Source organism: Chrysemys picta, chromosome 11, assembly GCF_011386835.1.
Source record: "Chrysemys picta bellii isolate R12L10 chromosome 11, ASM1138683v2, whole genome shotgun sequence".
NCBI classification, from domain to species: Eukaryota; Metazoa; Chordata; order Testudines; family Emydidae; genus Chrysemys; species Chrysemys picta.
This window is the reverse complement of record NC_088801.1, coordinates 58,491,791-58,506,563: the sequence shown is the minus strand read 5'-3', so window position 1 is coordinate 58,506,563 and position 14,773 is coordinate 58,491,791. Positions and strand designations below refer to the sequence as shown.

General features: G+C 41.9%; 2 protein-coding genes across 4 annotated transcripts in view; one reads left to right on the top strand and one right to left on the bottom strand.

The window, feature by feature from the left end:
- Positions 1-14,773, top strand: part of LOC135974151 (serine/arginine repetitive matrix protein 2-like) — a 994,828-nt gene that overhangs the window by 134,443 nt on the left and 845,612 nt on the right. The gene's annotated exons all lie outside the window — the stretch shown is intronic.
- STRADB (STE20 related adaptor beta) overlaps positions 1-14,773 on the bottom strand; it is a 32,137-nt gene that overhangs the window by 3,284 nt on the left and 14,080 nt on the right. For all 3 annotated transcript variants that reach the window (XM_005306245.5, XM_065560931.1, XM_065560932.1), the window contains exons 4-10: positions 11,350-11,449; positions 10,369-10,490; positions 9,808-9,916; positions 9,178-9,301; positions 5,610-5,781; positions 4,978-5,082; positions 23-252 (exon numbers count right to left, since the gene is read on the bottom strand). In XM_005306245.5, the coding sequence (XP_005306302.1) occupies positions 23-252; positions 4,978-5,082; positions 5,610-5,781; positions 9,178-9,301; positions 9,808-9,916; positions 10,369-10,490; positions 11,350-11,449 (962 nt within the window). The remainder of the gene's footprint in view (positions 1-22; positions 253-4,977; positions 5,083-5,609; positions 5,782-9,177; positions 9,302-9,807; positions 9,917-10,368; positions 10,491-11,349; positions 11,450-14,773) is intronic.

The following is a 14,773-nucleotide window of genomic DNA, read 5'->3' as shown; positions in this document are numbered from 1 at the left end:
TTAGTGTTCAGAAGTAAGTTACCTTTTCTCGGGGTCCTGTTGCAAACAGAGTTCTACCAAGTTGTGAAAAGCAGGGGAAAATGTTTTTGAGGAGGGAGTTTGCAATCTCTCACTAGTCATTGTGTGCGTCATGCTTTCACCAATTCCAGAATCCACACCTGACTGTGAATTCTTCATTCTGGATTCCCCACATGGGAAGGTATTTATATCCCGGGGACAATAAGTGGGACCTTTCAGCTTATGCAGCAGCATCTGGTAGAAGGGAAAGACAGTATAAGAGTCCAGTGGCTGTATTAGCCTCTAGAGGCTGTGATGAATTGGCAGTATGTTTGTAAAACTTATGAAATCTGATTGATATTATGAAAAACTGATCTACCACTTCTGACAGGTTCTATAGCAACTTCACAGCAAACAGGACAGTGGGAAATACCTGAGGTTAACCACAGTACTTAAACCCAACAAAGATTATGATGCAAAGCAGCTGCATCCTTAAGAAAACCAGTTTGAGCCTAACTCCCTGAAGAGAGGGGGTAGATAGGAGTAGTGGAAACTTACCCAAAAGACAGAACCAAGGAGCAGGGTGTGGTGTTTAAAACCAAACCAGACAGGAAAAGGAAGCCTTGGACAGGAGAGAGCAAGGTCACAGAAGCTGTGGGAGAGATCACCCACCATGTAACCCCCTGTACGAGGCAAGGGATACAGGTTGAACATCTCTAGTCCTGCACTCTCTGGTCCAGCAACATCTGGGGTCTGGGATGATTTTAGTTAGCCAGATATCCGCTTAGCGTGGGTGGGGCCAAGTTTCCTGCGATCCAGCAAAGTCCCGCCAGTCCTGGCTCTCAATGTTCTGTGCTGTTATTTAGCTCTAATTGACCCCTAAATATATCTTCTAAGAGACCAGCAAGCAGTGGAAGTGTTGGTAATGCTGCTAAGCGTAAGCATGTGCCAATATCCATACAGCAAAAGGTGGAATTGCTGCAGAAATTGTAAAAGGGCACATTGGTATGTGCCTTGTGTGAGTTTTACAATATAGGGCCATCTATAGTGTATGATCTGAAGAAACAAAAGAATCAAATTGTAGTGGGGTGGTCACCTGCTCCTGTCCTGAAGGGCTTGAAATCAGCCCCGGGAGAGGGCTGCTGCTAGGAAAAGCAGCAAGCCTCGACTGATTGGGGAACCAGCCACAGATGCGACCACGCCCCAATCAGGGCCCAGCTGGCCCTTATAAGAGGGCAGAGAGCAGGAGCACACAGAGTCCCTTTCTAGCAGTAGAGAGGGGAGGACTTGGCAGGTACCGGAGTAGAGCAGTGCTGGGGAATAGGGCAAGGGAGCCAGGGAGCTCCTGCCTGGAAAACCCCCAAGCTGCAGACCTTGTCTAAGGCCAAATAGGTACTGGGGTTGCAGGGGTGCAGCCCGGGGGTAGGCAGAGGCAGCAGGTTCAACCCCCCCTTGCCGGTGATGAGAGGCATTTACACTGCAGTCTGCCCCAGTGAACGGGGGCTAGATTGAGACTGGCAGTAGCCATAGTCTGAGGAGAGGTGGGGATAGAGGGTGGGGGTTACCGGGGGAGGGATCTGTGGGGGTATTGCCAGGGGGCAGCACCCCGGCCTGAAAGGGGCACTGGGGTCCAGGAGGGACTCGGGCCCAGTGGCAAGCGGGACACTGGCCTGAAGAGGGTGCTCCGGAGGCTGGAAACGCTAATTCCCTGGACGACCAGTGGGAGGTGCCACAAGGGTGAGTCCCGCCCCGTGACACAAATCCTTTATTTTTTTGCTGAAAGTGATAGTAAAAAAAAGTATGAGTGTCTGTAAGACATTGAAGGAGGGGAAAAGCAGCAATTTAGATAGTGCGCTTATACATTGGTTCAAGCTTCATAGGAACAATGGTGTTAACATTTCAGATGAGATGATGATGGCACAAGTAAAAATATTCCACAAAGAACTTAACCTGCAGTGTAAGTGTGAGTGACTATTTGCAAGGATGGCTTCAGAAATTTAAAAACTGGCATGGCATTAGTCTATGTCACGTGTGCAGTGAAAAAAGAAGTGCAGATACGGAAGCTATCGCTAAGTACGTTGACGAATTTGCACAGTTAGTTGCAAATGAGAAGTTATCCGCTGGGGAAGGTATACAATGCTGATGAAACTGCTCTTTATTGGCACTGTATGCCTAAAAAAAACCATTGGCGACTGATGCAAAGGGGCCACCATCTGGTACGAAGGAGTCAAAGGACAGGATAACTGTCCTTGGGTATAGCAACGCAACAGGCACACACAAATGCAAGCTCATGATTATTGGGAAAAGTATGAACCCAAGGGCATTCAAAGGGGTGAAAATATTCCCAGTGATATATCATGGCAACAAAAGGGATGGATAACGACTAATCTATGTCTCGAGTGGTTTGAGAAATATTTTGTACTGGAGGCAAGAGCCCATTGCACCTCGGTAGGCCTGGATCCGACGTGCCAAATTGTGCTGATTCTCGACAATTGCTCTGCCCACCCTAACGCAGAGCTGCTTGTCAAAGATAATGTGGTGGGTCTGTATTTACCCCCAAACTGTACCTCCCTGATTCAGCCTGGTGATCAGGGTATCTTACGATCCCTGAAGTATATGTACAGGTCTGAGTTTATGCACCAATTGCTAGTATCACTTAATGATAGGAAGAGTTTGACAACATTTAGGAAAGAATTTAACCTCAAGGATATGATTTGGACACTAGCTAGAGCCTGGGAAAGAGTAACTCCATCTACTCAGAAGAATGGATGGCACAAATTGTTGCCAACCCTAATGTTTGAGGACAGTCCTGACGTCAATGACGAGTCCGAGTTCACTGCATTTCAAGTGTCTGAAAACCAAAAAATTGTTAGTGAGTTAATGGACTATGCCAGCGGTATGTCCGACCCTGTAGTGGTTGAGCTGGCCAGGGATTTGGGAGAGGAAAATTTACTAGACTGGATGGAAGTCGACAAAGATGCACCAATTGCTACTCAAATGACAGATGAAGAAATTGTGCAAATGGTATAGCAGGGAAAAAACAAAGATAACGAAGAAGCCAGTCATGGTGATGAAGATGATGATGAGGATGTTGCAGAAAAAATTTCTATAGATAAATGGATTCAGTTGGCAACAAATTTAATAGGAGGACTGGAGCAAAGACATTTCATTTCTGAGCAAGTGATCATGTCGCTCTACATGATATGAGAAAAACTCATTAAAGAAAAACCAAAATACATAAGACAAGCTGGAAGATTGGTTAAAGTTAGCGAAGAGCAGCAGTGAGCAGCACTCTACAGTCGAAAATCCTGTTATCTCCACTTCATCTACCCCAGATATACCTACAGCAGAGACCCCAGATGTAACACGAATGTAATTTGAGTTAGCAGTTCTTGTCACATCACTTTGGAAGCGGAATTCAGGCAGCATTTTAGGTGAGTAAATTATAGATTTACCTGTATTATCATCTTTCTTTTTCATATTATTTGATGTTTTTTATGCTTTATCTATATATTTCCTTGTGTCAATAGAGTAAAATTGTGTAACTACTCTAACACTTTTGTTATAAAGAGAGCCGGTGAGCCTTGGCTAGGTGGTGTTGCAAGCGTTGTTCCATTTATTTGCCTCAGCGAGATAAAAATAAAGAGAGGCTCGCTACAATATTGACCTCCCATGGTTTGGCAGATTCTCTGGTTTGGCACCGGTCAGGTTCCGAGGGTGCCAAACTAGAGAGGTTCAACCTGTACCGTGCCTTCCTGGATATCAATGGTCCCGAAGGACTGCCAGGGGAAGGGTGAGCTAGAAAGTGGCATCGTAGTTAAGAAGTTTGTTTTGTATGATCTACTCTTCTTGGCTTTGTATGATTTAGTATTGAAAAAGAGCAAATGTGTGAGTGTGTGTGAACTGCTTCTGGAAGAGGGTGTGTAAGTATAGGGGAGTCCAAAGAGTCATCATTGTGCTCAGAGGGGCTAGGCAGCTGGACAGGTGCTTCCTTCTTTCAGAAGTGTGTCACACAGGTGTGTGCCTCGGGCAGGGGTTCTCAGGACAAATGTTTTGGTGGCCTCAGAGTGCGGCCACCAACTCTTGCTTTTGGCCGCGCTCACACTTTTCCCTAAAATACTTAATTAGCTTTAGGAAAAACAAATAAATATGCACATATATATGTCCAAATCATTATAATTTTTTTCCCCTAGATAGTTTGTTGTGAAAAGCGATATTAACAAACATACAAGTATTGCTTTTCACAACAGACTTACTCAGCCCTGTCAAGCCCCGGAACAAATTAAGCTCTGGAGTGGGGAGTGGGAGACAGCAGGGGCCAGGAACAATGGGGGTGGGTGGGAGGCAGTGGGGGGCTGGAGCACGAAACCCTGTGGCCAGAACCTGCTACCCCACTGCCCTGCCACTCCAGGGCTGAAGCCCCAAGCCTGAGCCCAACAGCCCCTGGGAAGGTGGGGAACTCACCGGCTGCCTGGTTCTCCAGCACTGTGCCCCAGGTGTTTCCAAAGGGGGGACAGGGCCCAACCCCTGCTGGCACCCCAGTGATCAACACCAAGACGGTGCATCCAGAAGCAACAGGGAGGGGCAACTCGTGACTTTTTTCCTCCTTCTCTACCCACCCCCCATAACAGCCCGGGAGGCTGTAGTCGCAAGAAAAGCCCCTGGTGGCCACATGCGGCCACGGTGGTTGCATTTGAGAAACACTGGCCTAGGGCCCATAAAATTGTGGTAGTGGCTGCACTCTGGTCAGGATCCAGGGACAGAGTTTTTGTAATAGGACCTTTCAGAAAAAACAGGAGTTGGAAGCTCCTTTGCCCTAGGAAGCAGCATGTATGTTTTAAATTAAAAAAAAAAAAAAAAAAAAAAGTGCCACCCTTTAATATATTTCGTAGTAACTTTATTATTAAACAGTATCTGTAAGAGAAAAATAGTCCTGTGAATGAAGTTTTGAGAAGGATTTAGGAGTATTTAATGTTTTACCTTTGCACGAGGTATATCCTGAAATGGTACATATCCATTGGCTAATTCACATGCTGTTATCCCCACACTGTAAATGTCAGACTTCACATTATACCCATACAAATCCTGTGGGAGAGAAAAATCATTATATCAACACACTGGGAACTACTGAATATGTACTGCAAAAATATGCATATGCAAATATACTGTAGATATAATACAGTTTCAGGACCCAATCCTAATATTCCATAGCCAACAAGTTGTGGGTGAGCTGCTCATATAAGATTGGGCCCTCTGAGTGTAAGAATGATTTAATGCACACAGCTCTGGTTAATAGATTTCACAGTTGATATTTATACAGAAGAGAGAGTTAAGTCAATGCAATTATTTTCAGGTTTCCATGGGAAAAAAATGTGTTCATTAGGATCACGTCCTTTAGAACCTTTGTTACAAACAGGCAAGAGGTAAAAACATTAAGCTACGTGGGTCCACCATAAAGCCACAATTTATTTTAAGATTCCTAAACAATCTAGTTTGGAAGTTGAAATGAATAGCCTTTATGACTCTTTCACAAGCCTACTAAGTACAAACTTTAAAAAAAGGAAAAGGCCATATCCAGAGACTCAAGGCAAAATTAACTGGTTTATACTGACCTGTCTCAGTAGCTCAGGACTCAGCCAAGGAAGTACTGAAGTACTAAAATGGGGAAAATCATACACAACCTTTGACCTCTGTCCATTGTTAACTAAACTGTAGAGATGGTTTAAGCCAGACAGAGAAACCAGACCATCCCGTGAAATAAGAATGTGGCTAGCTTTCATATTCCTGAAACAAAGTGATAAAATGTAGTTATAAAAAAAAAATCACTCAAATGAATGTTACTTATTACTACAGTAGAAAGCCTGCCATATATTTATAAACTATTTCTGAGATAGACTGACCACGTCATCATGCTATAGCCGACTGAGACGCATGTTAAAGATGGGTGAAGAGAAACTGTATAAACACAATCTCTTATCCAAAATGCATGGTTAAAAAACCCTGACTTTGCAATCTGAAGCCTTTATATGGTGTTCATTGTAAAAATTGGACATTTTCCTGTATATAAAATCCCCGCCCCCAAACAAAATTTTTTTTTGAGTACACCCCCCCCACGGTGCCTCACTGAAAGAGTTTTGAAACACTATTTGAAAAGGTAGATATCAAAGCTAAGGTTCTGCCTGCCACCATAACTATGTCTCCACTAGCATTCACATACACTGGCATACAGGTATTATAATACAACAAATTAAATTCTCCCCAATAGTCAGTTTTATTTGTAGTCAAATACTCCCTAATGGAGGAGATAGTCAAGCCAGCAGGTATGTAAAGTATACATAGGTCCTCTGTCTGTATCAGTGAATATGGCACTCTGGCACCTGCAGTCAACGAGTACAGTGAATGGGGGTAAAGGTGCATCCACAGAGTTATACAAGAAAAAATGAGGTATATATATTGGGGCATCTGCATAGAGAGGAGGTCAAACCAATTATTCCACCTTATAATGGATTTGGGGGGATGGGGAAGGAGACATTCTCTGAACTCTATTCCAGAGTTAAGATATAAGATGCTGTTATCTCTAGAGCAGGGTTGGGTCTTTAGCTAGTGTTCAGTGATTTGCATGTCAGATACAGTGAACACTGTATAAGGGAATAGATACGGAAGAATGGATGTTGGATATGTAAAGGGTGGGCAAAAATATAAAGTGTCTGGTCTACAGGCTGAGGTGAACAAGGAGATGAAGTCCAAATTAAGGTTTGTGTTCGAATTATTCCTTATGTGACAGGGTCAGGCCAGATGGCTACAGAAGAATGATAGAAGGCAGATATATTAGTCCCAGATTAAGTAGATCCCTTTTCCCTGGATAAGGTAACAGGGGCAGTTCCAGAACAAGCAGGAACTTGCTGGAACCAGTTAAGGCAGGCAGGCTAATTAGGACACCTGGAGCCAATTAAGAAGAAGCTGCTAGAATCAATTAGGACAGACTGGCTCATCAGGACACCCGGTATAAAAAGGCTCTCACTCCAGTTAGTGAGGTGTGTGCGTAAGGAGCTGGGAGTGAGAGGACGTGCTGCTGGAGGACTGAGGAATACAAGCATTAACAGACATCAGGAGGAAAGTCCTGTGGTGAGGCTAAAGAAGGTGTTGGGAGGAGGCCATGGGGAAGTAGCCCAGGGAGTTGTAGCTGTTGTGCAGCTGTTCCAGGAGGCACTCTAGACAGCTGCAGTCCACAGGGCCCTGGGCTGGAACCTGGAGTAGAGGGCGGGACCAAATTCCCCCCAAACCTCCCAATTGACCTGGACTGTGGGTTCTACCAGAGGGGATGATTTCTGGGCTGTTCCACAACCCACATGGTGAATCTCTGAGGCAAGCAAATCCGCCAATAACCCACCAAGATAGAGGAGGAACTTTGTCACACTATGCATTTCAAGACTTGCCTTATTTTTAAATCTGTAACTTCCTAATAAGGCCCTATTTTTAGTTTATGGTAAACATATTTCCAGTTTTGAAGCAGCATCATTGTGCCACTTCAAATTTCTGGTAAATTCACAATTTGATAGAAGCTTCAAGTTAAAGAACCAACAAGAAGTTTGCTTAAGACCAGACTGTTCTTGGAGGTAAGAATTTGTGTTGGAAACTTGTCTTCCACTATAAACCATGAAGTCTGATATTAAATAGTCAGAACTAGTATAAGACAAATGTGGAGCTTCTGGACAAAGCTGTTACTTTTAAAAATAAAATGTTAAGAGAAGTTCAGGCTTTTTAGAAGTCTTTGGGAAAAGTGAACAATCTTTTTGGAGTTCCATAGCTCAAAAATGCTTTCACCATGAATCCTCCTCTTATTAGAGGCCATATGAAAAGTTTGAACAAGTGAAGCTTTTTAGGAAACTGGAATTAGGTTTCAAGTGTTTTTTTTTTTTAAGATTAGAAACCTGTTATAACCATAACTAGGAAGTCAATGCTGCAACCTGTTGACTAATATAACTAGCTAGCATACATATATATTATGTTGATAATACTATCCACAATATATGTTCCAAGCATTTCAGTATACATAATATTAAGCATTAAAATAGCAGTTATATAGCCCAAATTGGCCTGTACCTTTATTATAATTCTGTTCACTTATGCTAAGTATTCCATAATAGCTTGCATTAGCTGAAGTAAACTTTGGCTTACAAAGATAGGAAAACTGTCAGTATCTGGACATTTAATTGTTTTGTCATAGCAACAGAAAGGGAGTTACCCTCACAGACCTATTTATCCTGCTACAAGCCTAGGAGGTGTCTTTACACTCTTTAGTACCTGGAATGCATGGGTTCAGAACAAGAGATAACAGGGTTCACCATGGTACCAGAAACAAACAAGATAAAAAGCTGATTAATTCAATACAGTTGCAGGTGAAGTATACAGTTCCTTTTTCTGGTAAACAAGTAAGTTATAAAAAGATGACTTCAGGGATGTAACTTTTGGGAGCACACCTTCTGTGTAAGGTGAATGTGTAATATTGCTGCACAGGACTGTCCTTTGGAGACTGGCATTGTATAGAACATATTTTCCATATTAATAAACCTGACAATCGTTATTTGGACTCTTGATTATATTTCATAACAAACAAAAGTGTGGTCAAGCAACTGATTATACAATTTATCAACAAACTCCATAACACTACTGAAAACTTAGAGTGCTTTACATCTCCAAAGCACTGTATAAACAGTAAAAGATGACCAAGCAAGTTCTCCCATTCATCCAGCCCCCCCCCCGTAAAAGAACAATTAAATTGAATAGCAACACATTTAGAATAGATAAAGGGAAGTTATTTACAAAGCATTATAGTTCAACCTCTGCAATGTACTGCTGCAGAAAGTCAATGTGGCAGGAAGGCTCAAAAGTGATTAGACATTTTATAGGAACAGAAGTAGTATCTTCAGCTAACCTAGCTATGCCAGAGAGCCTGGAGGGTATCAAACCAAGAAAATGCTCCGAGAAGGACGTGTGTCTACTCCACAGCACTGAACAATTTGTGAGTAACAAGAGAAATGGGTGTTGAAAGGGAACTCACTTTCCTCTAAAGCAATCAGGCATAGGCTTCTGGTAAACTGAATAGACTAATGAGTAGCTTCAGTTTGGAAGCTTGTGTGTTGCTATAACTTCTTACCTATGGTATTAATTGTCTCATACCTGTGAATGTAGCCATTTTGGTGCATATAATTTAACCCTCGAACTGCACCAAACAGAATGTTTCCTATCAAAGCTTCACTCATTCCTTCAGGGAAGTAAGTCCTCAGTAGGTGACTAGCTGAATCTGAAAAGAAAAGAAAAATCACGCTAAGCATGCAGGTGGTGTTAGTGATAAATCTTTATTCCTACTATAACACAGCACTCTCTCCACTGTTCATGTACCCCCTAAAAGAAACATTGTTCTCTCTTTACAATGACTTATACAGGGAGGCAACTGCTGAGGAAGAAAGTCACCTCAGAGTATATCACTGAAAGAAAGTGATTCTTCCAGTAGTAAAAGATCACAATGAAGCCTACCACATCCTAAATCATGTTTCCATGAACTGGAAACCGGCTGTTTCACCCCTATAGCTAATCCACACTGCCTTCTAGGAGAAGCAAAACTCACAAGTCTGGCACAGAGGAACTAGGACACATCCAAGCTCTACAAGAGAAGAGATGCTGAAAGGAAATATAGAATTGCTCTGTCTCGTGCTCTTCCATTGCCACAAGCCTGGTGTTAGGGACTGAGCTATCTAATCCAGAGTTAATTCAGTAAGCTTCTTCCCAAGTTGTAGTTACAATTCTTACTGTAGGCCATGAACGGAGAGATGACCCAAAGCCAGCTGCCAGTAGTGAACACTGTCCAAAGTGTCAGTATGTTGGGGTGCTGGAAAAAGTGGGATAGCACCACTTCATTCTAGAGAATTAAACAAAAGTGAGTAAGCTATTGGAAGATAATTATCTTAACAAAAACCTTAACTACACAGGTCCTCAGTAACTTTAAAAAAGTCAATTTTGTAAATGCAGTTCTACTAGCTAACAAGCTTTGCACATCCTGCAATGGAAATTCAAACAAATTGTTGAAGCTTTCAATGTCTATCTGAACTGCTGTTTGTTTGTTATTAATTCTGAGCCCCTTATTCTAGTGAAGAGTATAGAGTTTGTGTTTCAAACTGGGATTCCTGCATGATTAGAAATTGTTGTATGGCAGAAGACTTCAGTTTATTCTCTAGTACCTTATCAAGAAGCCACTTAATTTAGTTTGCACCAGTTCATATAACACAGCTGTCTCTGGTACTGGTTAACTGCATATACTCACATACATTATAGTTTCTGTGTCAGACATCTATATAAGTCCCACTGTTTTACCTGTAAAGCTTTCAAATGTTCTTCAGAGCAGCTTTCTAAGTCTGTGATCCTTACAGCCACAAGCGTTCCTGTAGGTGTGTGTCGGGCAAGGTAGATTGAAGTTAAATTGTTGAATCCTCTTCCTGTAACCAGAAGCAAGCCAACTGTCTTTCATTAACATTATAAAAGGTAGCTTTAAAAAGAACCCACAACATTACTTCAGCACTAAGTAGTCAAACAGTCCTAGAATTCTAACAGACTGCTGCTGACTGCAGTGAATCTATGGCTTTAAGCGTGCAGTTAACAGTGCATGCTTACATGTAACATCAGCCAGAAAACTAGTCAAGTCGTGGTTGTTGCTTCTGTTTAGTCTAATCAAAATTGTTTAAACAAGTCTTACTTCTCAGGACCAATAAAGTGTCTTACAAATGCTGACTACTTTGCTGATGTCCAACTTAAAGAACTACCACCACTGGCACTCATTCTAAACATAGTGATGCAGTACAGCCATATTTAGGACCATCTACCACACCTGTGAGTGATAAGAAACTGTCAAGTGCCACAGCCACCAGAACCGCAATGCTGATTTGCTCTCTACTATATTTACAATCAATGTAACCGATTTAGAGTGGTCACTTATTAAAAAAAATATTAGCAGCAAGATGAGCAGAAAATCTCTTCTCCTAGTTGGAACAGAGATTTCAAATTCAGGCAGGTTTTTGTGTATCTTTGTGAATTTCTACTGTATTTTTTTAAACATTAAGTGAAATTCACAACACTAGAAAAATAATCAGCTAAGATCAGAAGTCAAGAAGGGTGCAAACATTTACAGAGATCTTAAAATAGTTTTGGGTGGCTCTATAACAACGAGAATACATGTTTTCTCAGCTTCTAGTTTTTCCCCTCACGGGATTTTTTTTTTTTTTAATATATATAAAGAATGGCCACTTGCAGGAAAAATCTTGTATGGACAAAGCATATTTCAGCATAGAATTAGAATACCTATTTCCACCTGGAGTTCATAATGGGAGACGTCAGAAGAACAAAGTACCGTTTCATCTCTTCCATATGGATGAATCCAGGATAACTCAGGTTCATCTGCCTAGTAGTAAAAGGATTAGTTTTTAATATTGGTACATACATTTGTGTATGTGTGTGTGTGTGTGTGTGTGTGAGTATATGTATGTATAAATAAATAAATACACACTAGTGCAAATGTGTGGGGAGAAAAAAATCAAGCACTCAATTTTTGAGATTCAAGAAATTAAGGTGGTTCTTTGAGTGCTTGTTCATGTCCATTCCAATCAGGGGTGTGCACGTGCACAGTAGCCGGAAGATTTTCCCATAGCAGCATCCGTTGGGTCGATCTGGGCGCCCCCTGGAATCGCGCCTTTATGGTGCTCAATATAGAGCCCTGCTGACCCGCCATCCCCTCAGTTACTTCTTGCCTCCAGTGATGGTTAGCTGGAACTTCCCTGTGCTCTTGTCTCGGCAAGCATATTTAGCAGTCTATATACATAGTTTTCATTAGCTCTGTAGGTTAATTAACTAGTTAGTAGCCCTTAGTGTTAGATTAAGTTTCCTTTGGGGCATGGGTTTCCCCTCCTAAGCTCTCTCGATGCCAGGGCATGCCGGGATCTCCAGGCCTGCAGCAAGTGTATGCCCAGAAGCGATCCTCACACTTCATGTTTGAAGTGTTTAGGAGAGAGTCATCAGAAGGATCGTTGTGCCATCTGCAAGACCTTTTGGCCCAGGACATTAAAGGATAGAGATCAGCGCCTGAAGGTCCTGTTAATGAAGGCTGCAGTCAGGGCCAATCAGTGGGAGAATTGTCCTCTCAGATCAGCGGATTATATAAACAAACCACTACTTGTGACTGGTGCTGCATCAAGTTTGTGTTGAAAGGCAGAGAATTGTTACATTTCAGTGTCTTTATAGTTTTACGTCTAGTTGACTAAGGAATTATTTGTGTGAGAATTCCTCATTATTATCTTCATATGGTAGCTAAAAGAGGTTGAGCCCTAGCTTGGTAGCTTGGCCATCATCATAGGCTTTTATTGTCTATAGGCCCAGATTCACGGTGAAAATTTGTGAGGACATACATTTGAAATTTTTGGACATTATCCCTCTGTCTGTATCCGTGTTTACTATATATATATGTCATCCCTTTGTCTTCAGGTCAGCCTGTTATATTATACCTTGCATGCTTGAGTTTTGATTCAGTGATAAGGATAATAACCTGACTGACTGTTTCATTTTATATTCTTAATTAGTATTCCTTCATTTTAAGTATTTTCAGCATTTGTGTACATGTTTACAGTAGAAGATTTCAAGTGTAGATAGGCTATTTATTTACAGCAGACTATTTCAAGTGTGGGTAGGCTACATATTTACTTTAGAACATTTCAGGTGTAAATCGATCAGATAGATCACTATGAAGAGGAGCTCTGAAAGTGCTGCAAGCAAGAGAGGCAAAAACAACTGAGGGCAGGTCTTCACTACGGGGGGGGGGGGGGGGGGCGATCGATTTAAGATACGCAAATTCAGCTACGCGAATAGCATAACTGAATTAGACGTATTGCAGCCGACTTACCCCGCTGTAGGGACGGCGGCAAAATTGACCTCTGCGGCTTCCCGTCGACGGTGCTTACTCCCACCTCCGCTGGTGGAGAGAAAGGGTCGATTCGGGGATCGATTGTTGCGTCCCGTTGGGATGCGATAAATCGATCCCCAAGAGGTCGATTTCTACCCGCCGATTCAGGCGGGTAGTGTAGACCTAGCCTGAGTGAAGCAGCAGCTAAGAGCTCAAAACCAATAACTTCATTTCTCAAACCACTGGAAAACACACCTTACCCAACAAACAGTAGCACTGATAATGAAAACTTCGCAACTGCAACAGGTGATATTTCAATGCCAATACCTGAATATGAGGATAGTAGTCAAGAAGGAGATGTGCCAACAGTACCAGATGCAGCAGAAGATCCTGTGTATGATCAAGAAACTCAACAGCAACAGGAAGATGTAGATCTTGCGCAGCAAGAGCAATTTATGAGTACTACAGGTTTGACTGTAACTGACATTGGAATTAGTGACAAGAGCAATGCTGCTCAAATGCAATCTTTTCTTCAAATTAGTTGTTTTGAAATTCCAAGTAACATTCCACGAGATGCTGATAATCATGCTTTCCCTATTCGTCTGCTGACAAAAACTCTTCCAAATGGTGAGACCTGCACAAGAGACTGGTTATGCTGGAGTATGGAGAAACAATCTCTGTACTGTTCACCCTGCTTCATTTTGAACAAAAGCGCTGCAAATGCATTAGTTCTCTCTGATCAATCAGGATGGAGCATCAACAGAGGTTGGAGGAAGTTGAAAGACTGAATACCTTTACATGAGAGTTCAACGTCACACAAAGAAAACTATGTTGCATGGAAATCAGCCAGTAGGGCAGCATCAGCTGAAAGTTCAGTGAGAATTTACTCTTGACTGAACTCTCTACCAAAACTAATAACTGGAAAAAACTTCTTGAGTGCATCCTGAATGCCATCCTTTTTCTTTCTGAGCGGGGATTGGCTTTTTTGGTTCCAGTCAATGTATTGGTGATCGTGCAAATGGAAACTTTCTAGGCATAGTTGAGCTCCTCAGCAAATATAACCCACTTTTATCAGAACATGTTAAACGTGTTCGAGAATTGCAAGAGAGTCAAAAGCGCATGCAAGTCCATTATCTCTCCACGCACATACAAAACGAGTTTATTGAGCTATGTGGGTCATTCGTACAAACAACAATTCTTGATGAGATTTGAAATGCCAAGTATTTTTCAATCATTGTTGATGCCACTCCAGATTGTTCTCACAAGGAACAGACTACTATGGTTATTTGATATGTTAAGATTGTAGACAGCTCAAAATTTTCAACTGGAGAAAGGTTTATTTTGTTAATTTCACGAGCAAAACTGGAAAAGAAATTGCTGCTCAAGTACTAGCAATTCTAGAAGGTTTTAAGTTAGATTTTCAAGTCTGCCTTGGTCAAGCCTAAGACAATGGATCTAATATGGCTGGGAAGTACAAAGGTGTAGAAACAGTTCTGCTTGAGCATAATTCAAACTTTTTTCTCCAGCTGTGGAAATCACACCTAAGCCTTGTAGGTGTTGACTGTGCTGAATCATGCAAGGATGCAATTACTTACTTTGGAACTGTTCAGCAAATGTACAATCTCTTCAGTAGCAGTCCACAAAGGTGGGAAATTCTGAAGCAATATCTTCCTGTTTCACAGCATGGGATGTCCAAAATTAGATTGCCTGCACAGATCGATGGTGTTCAACCAGTTGCGCAGCATTTGAATTCAGTAGGAAAGGCTTTAAAGGAGCTTGAATCTCTCAATCTCACTGCACAGGCTCAAACTGAACTTCAGGCTATTCAGAAGC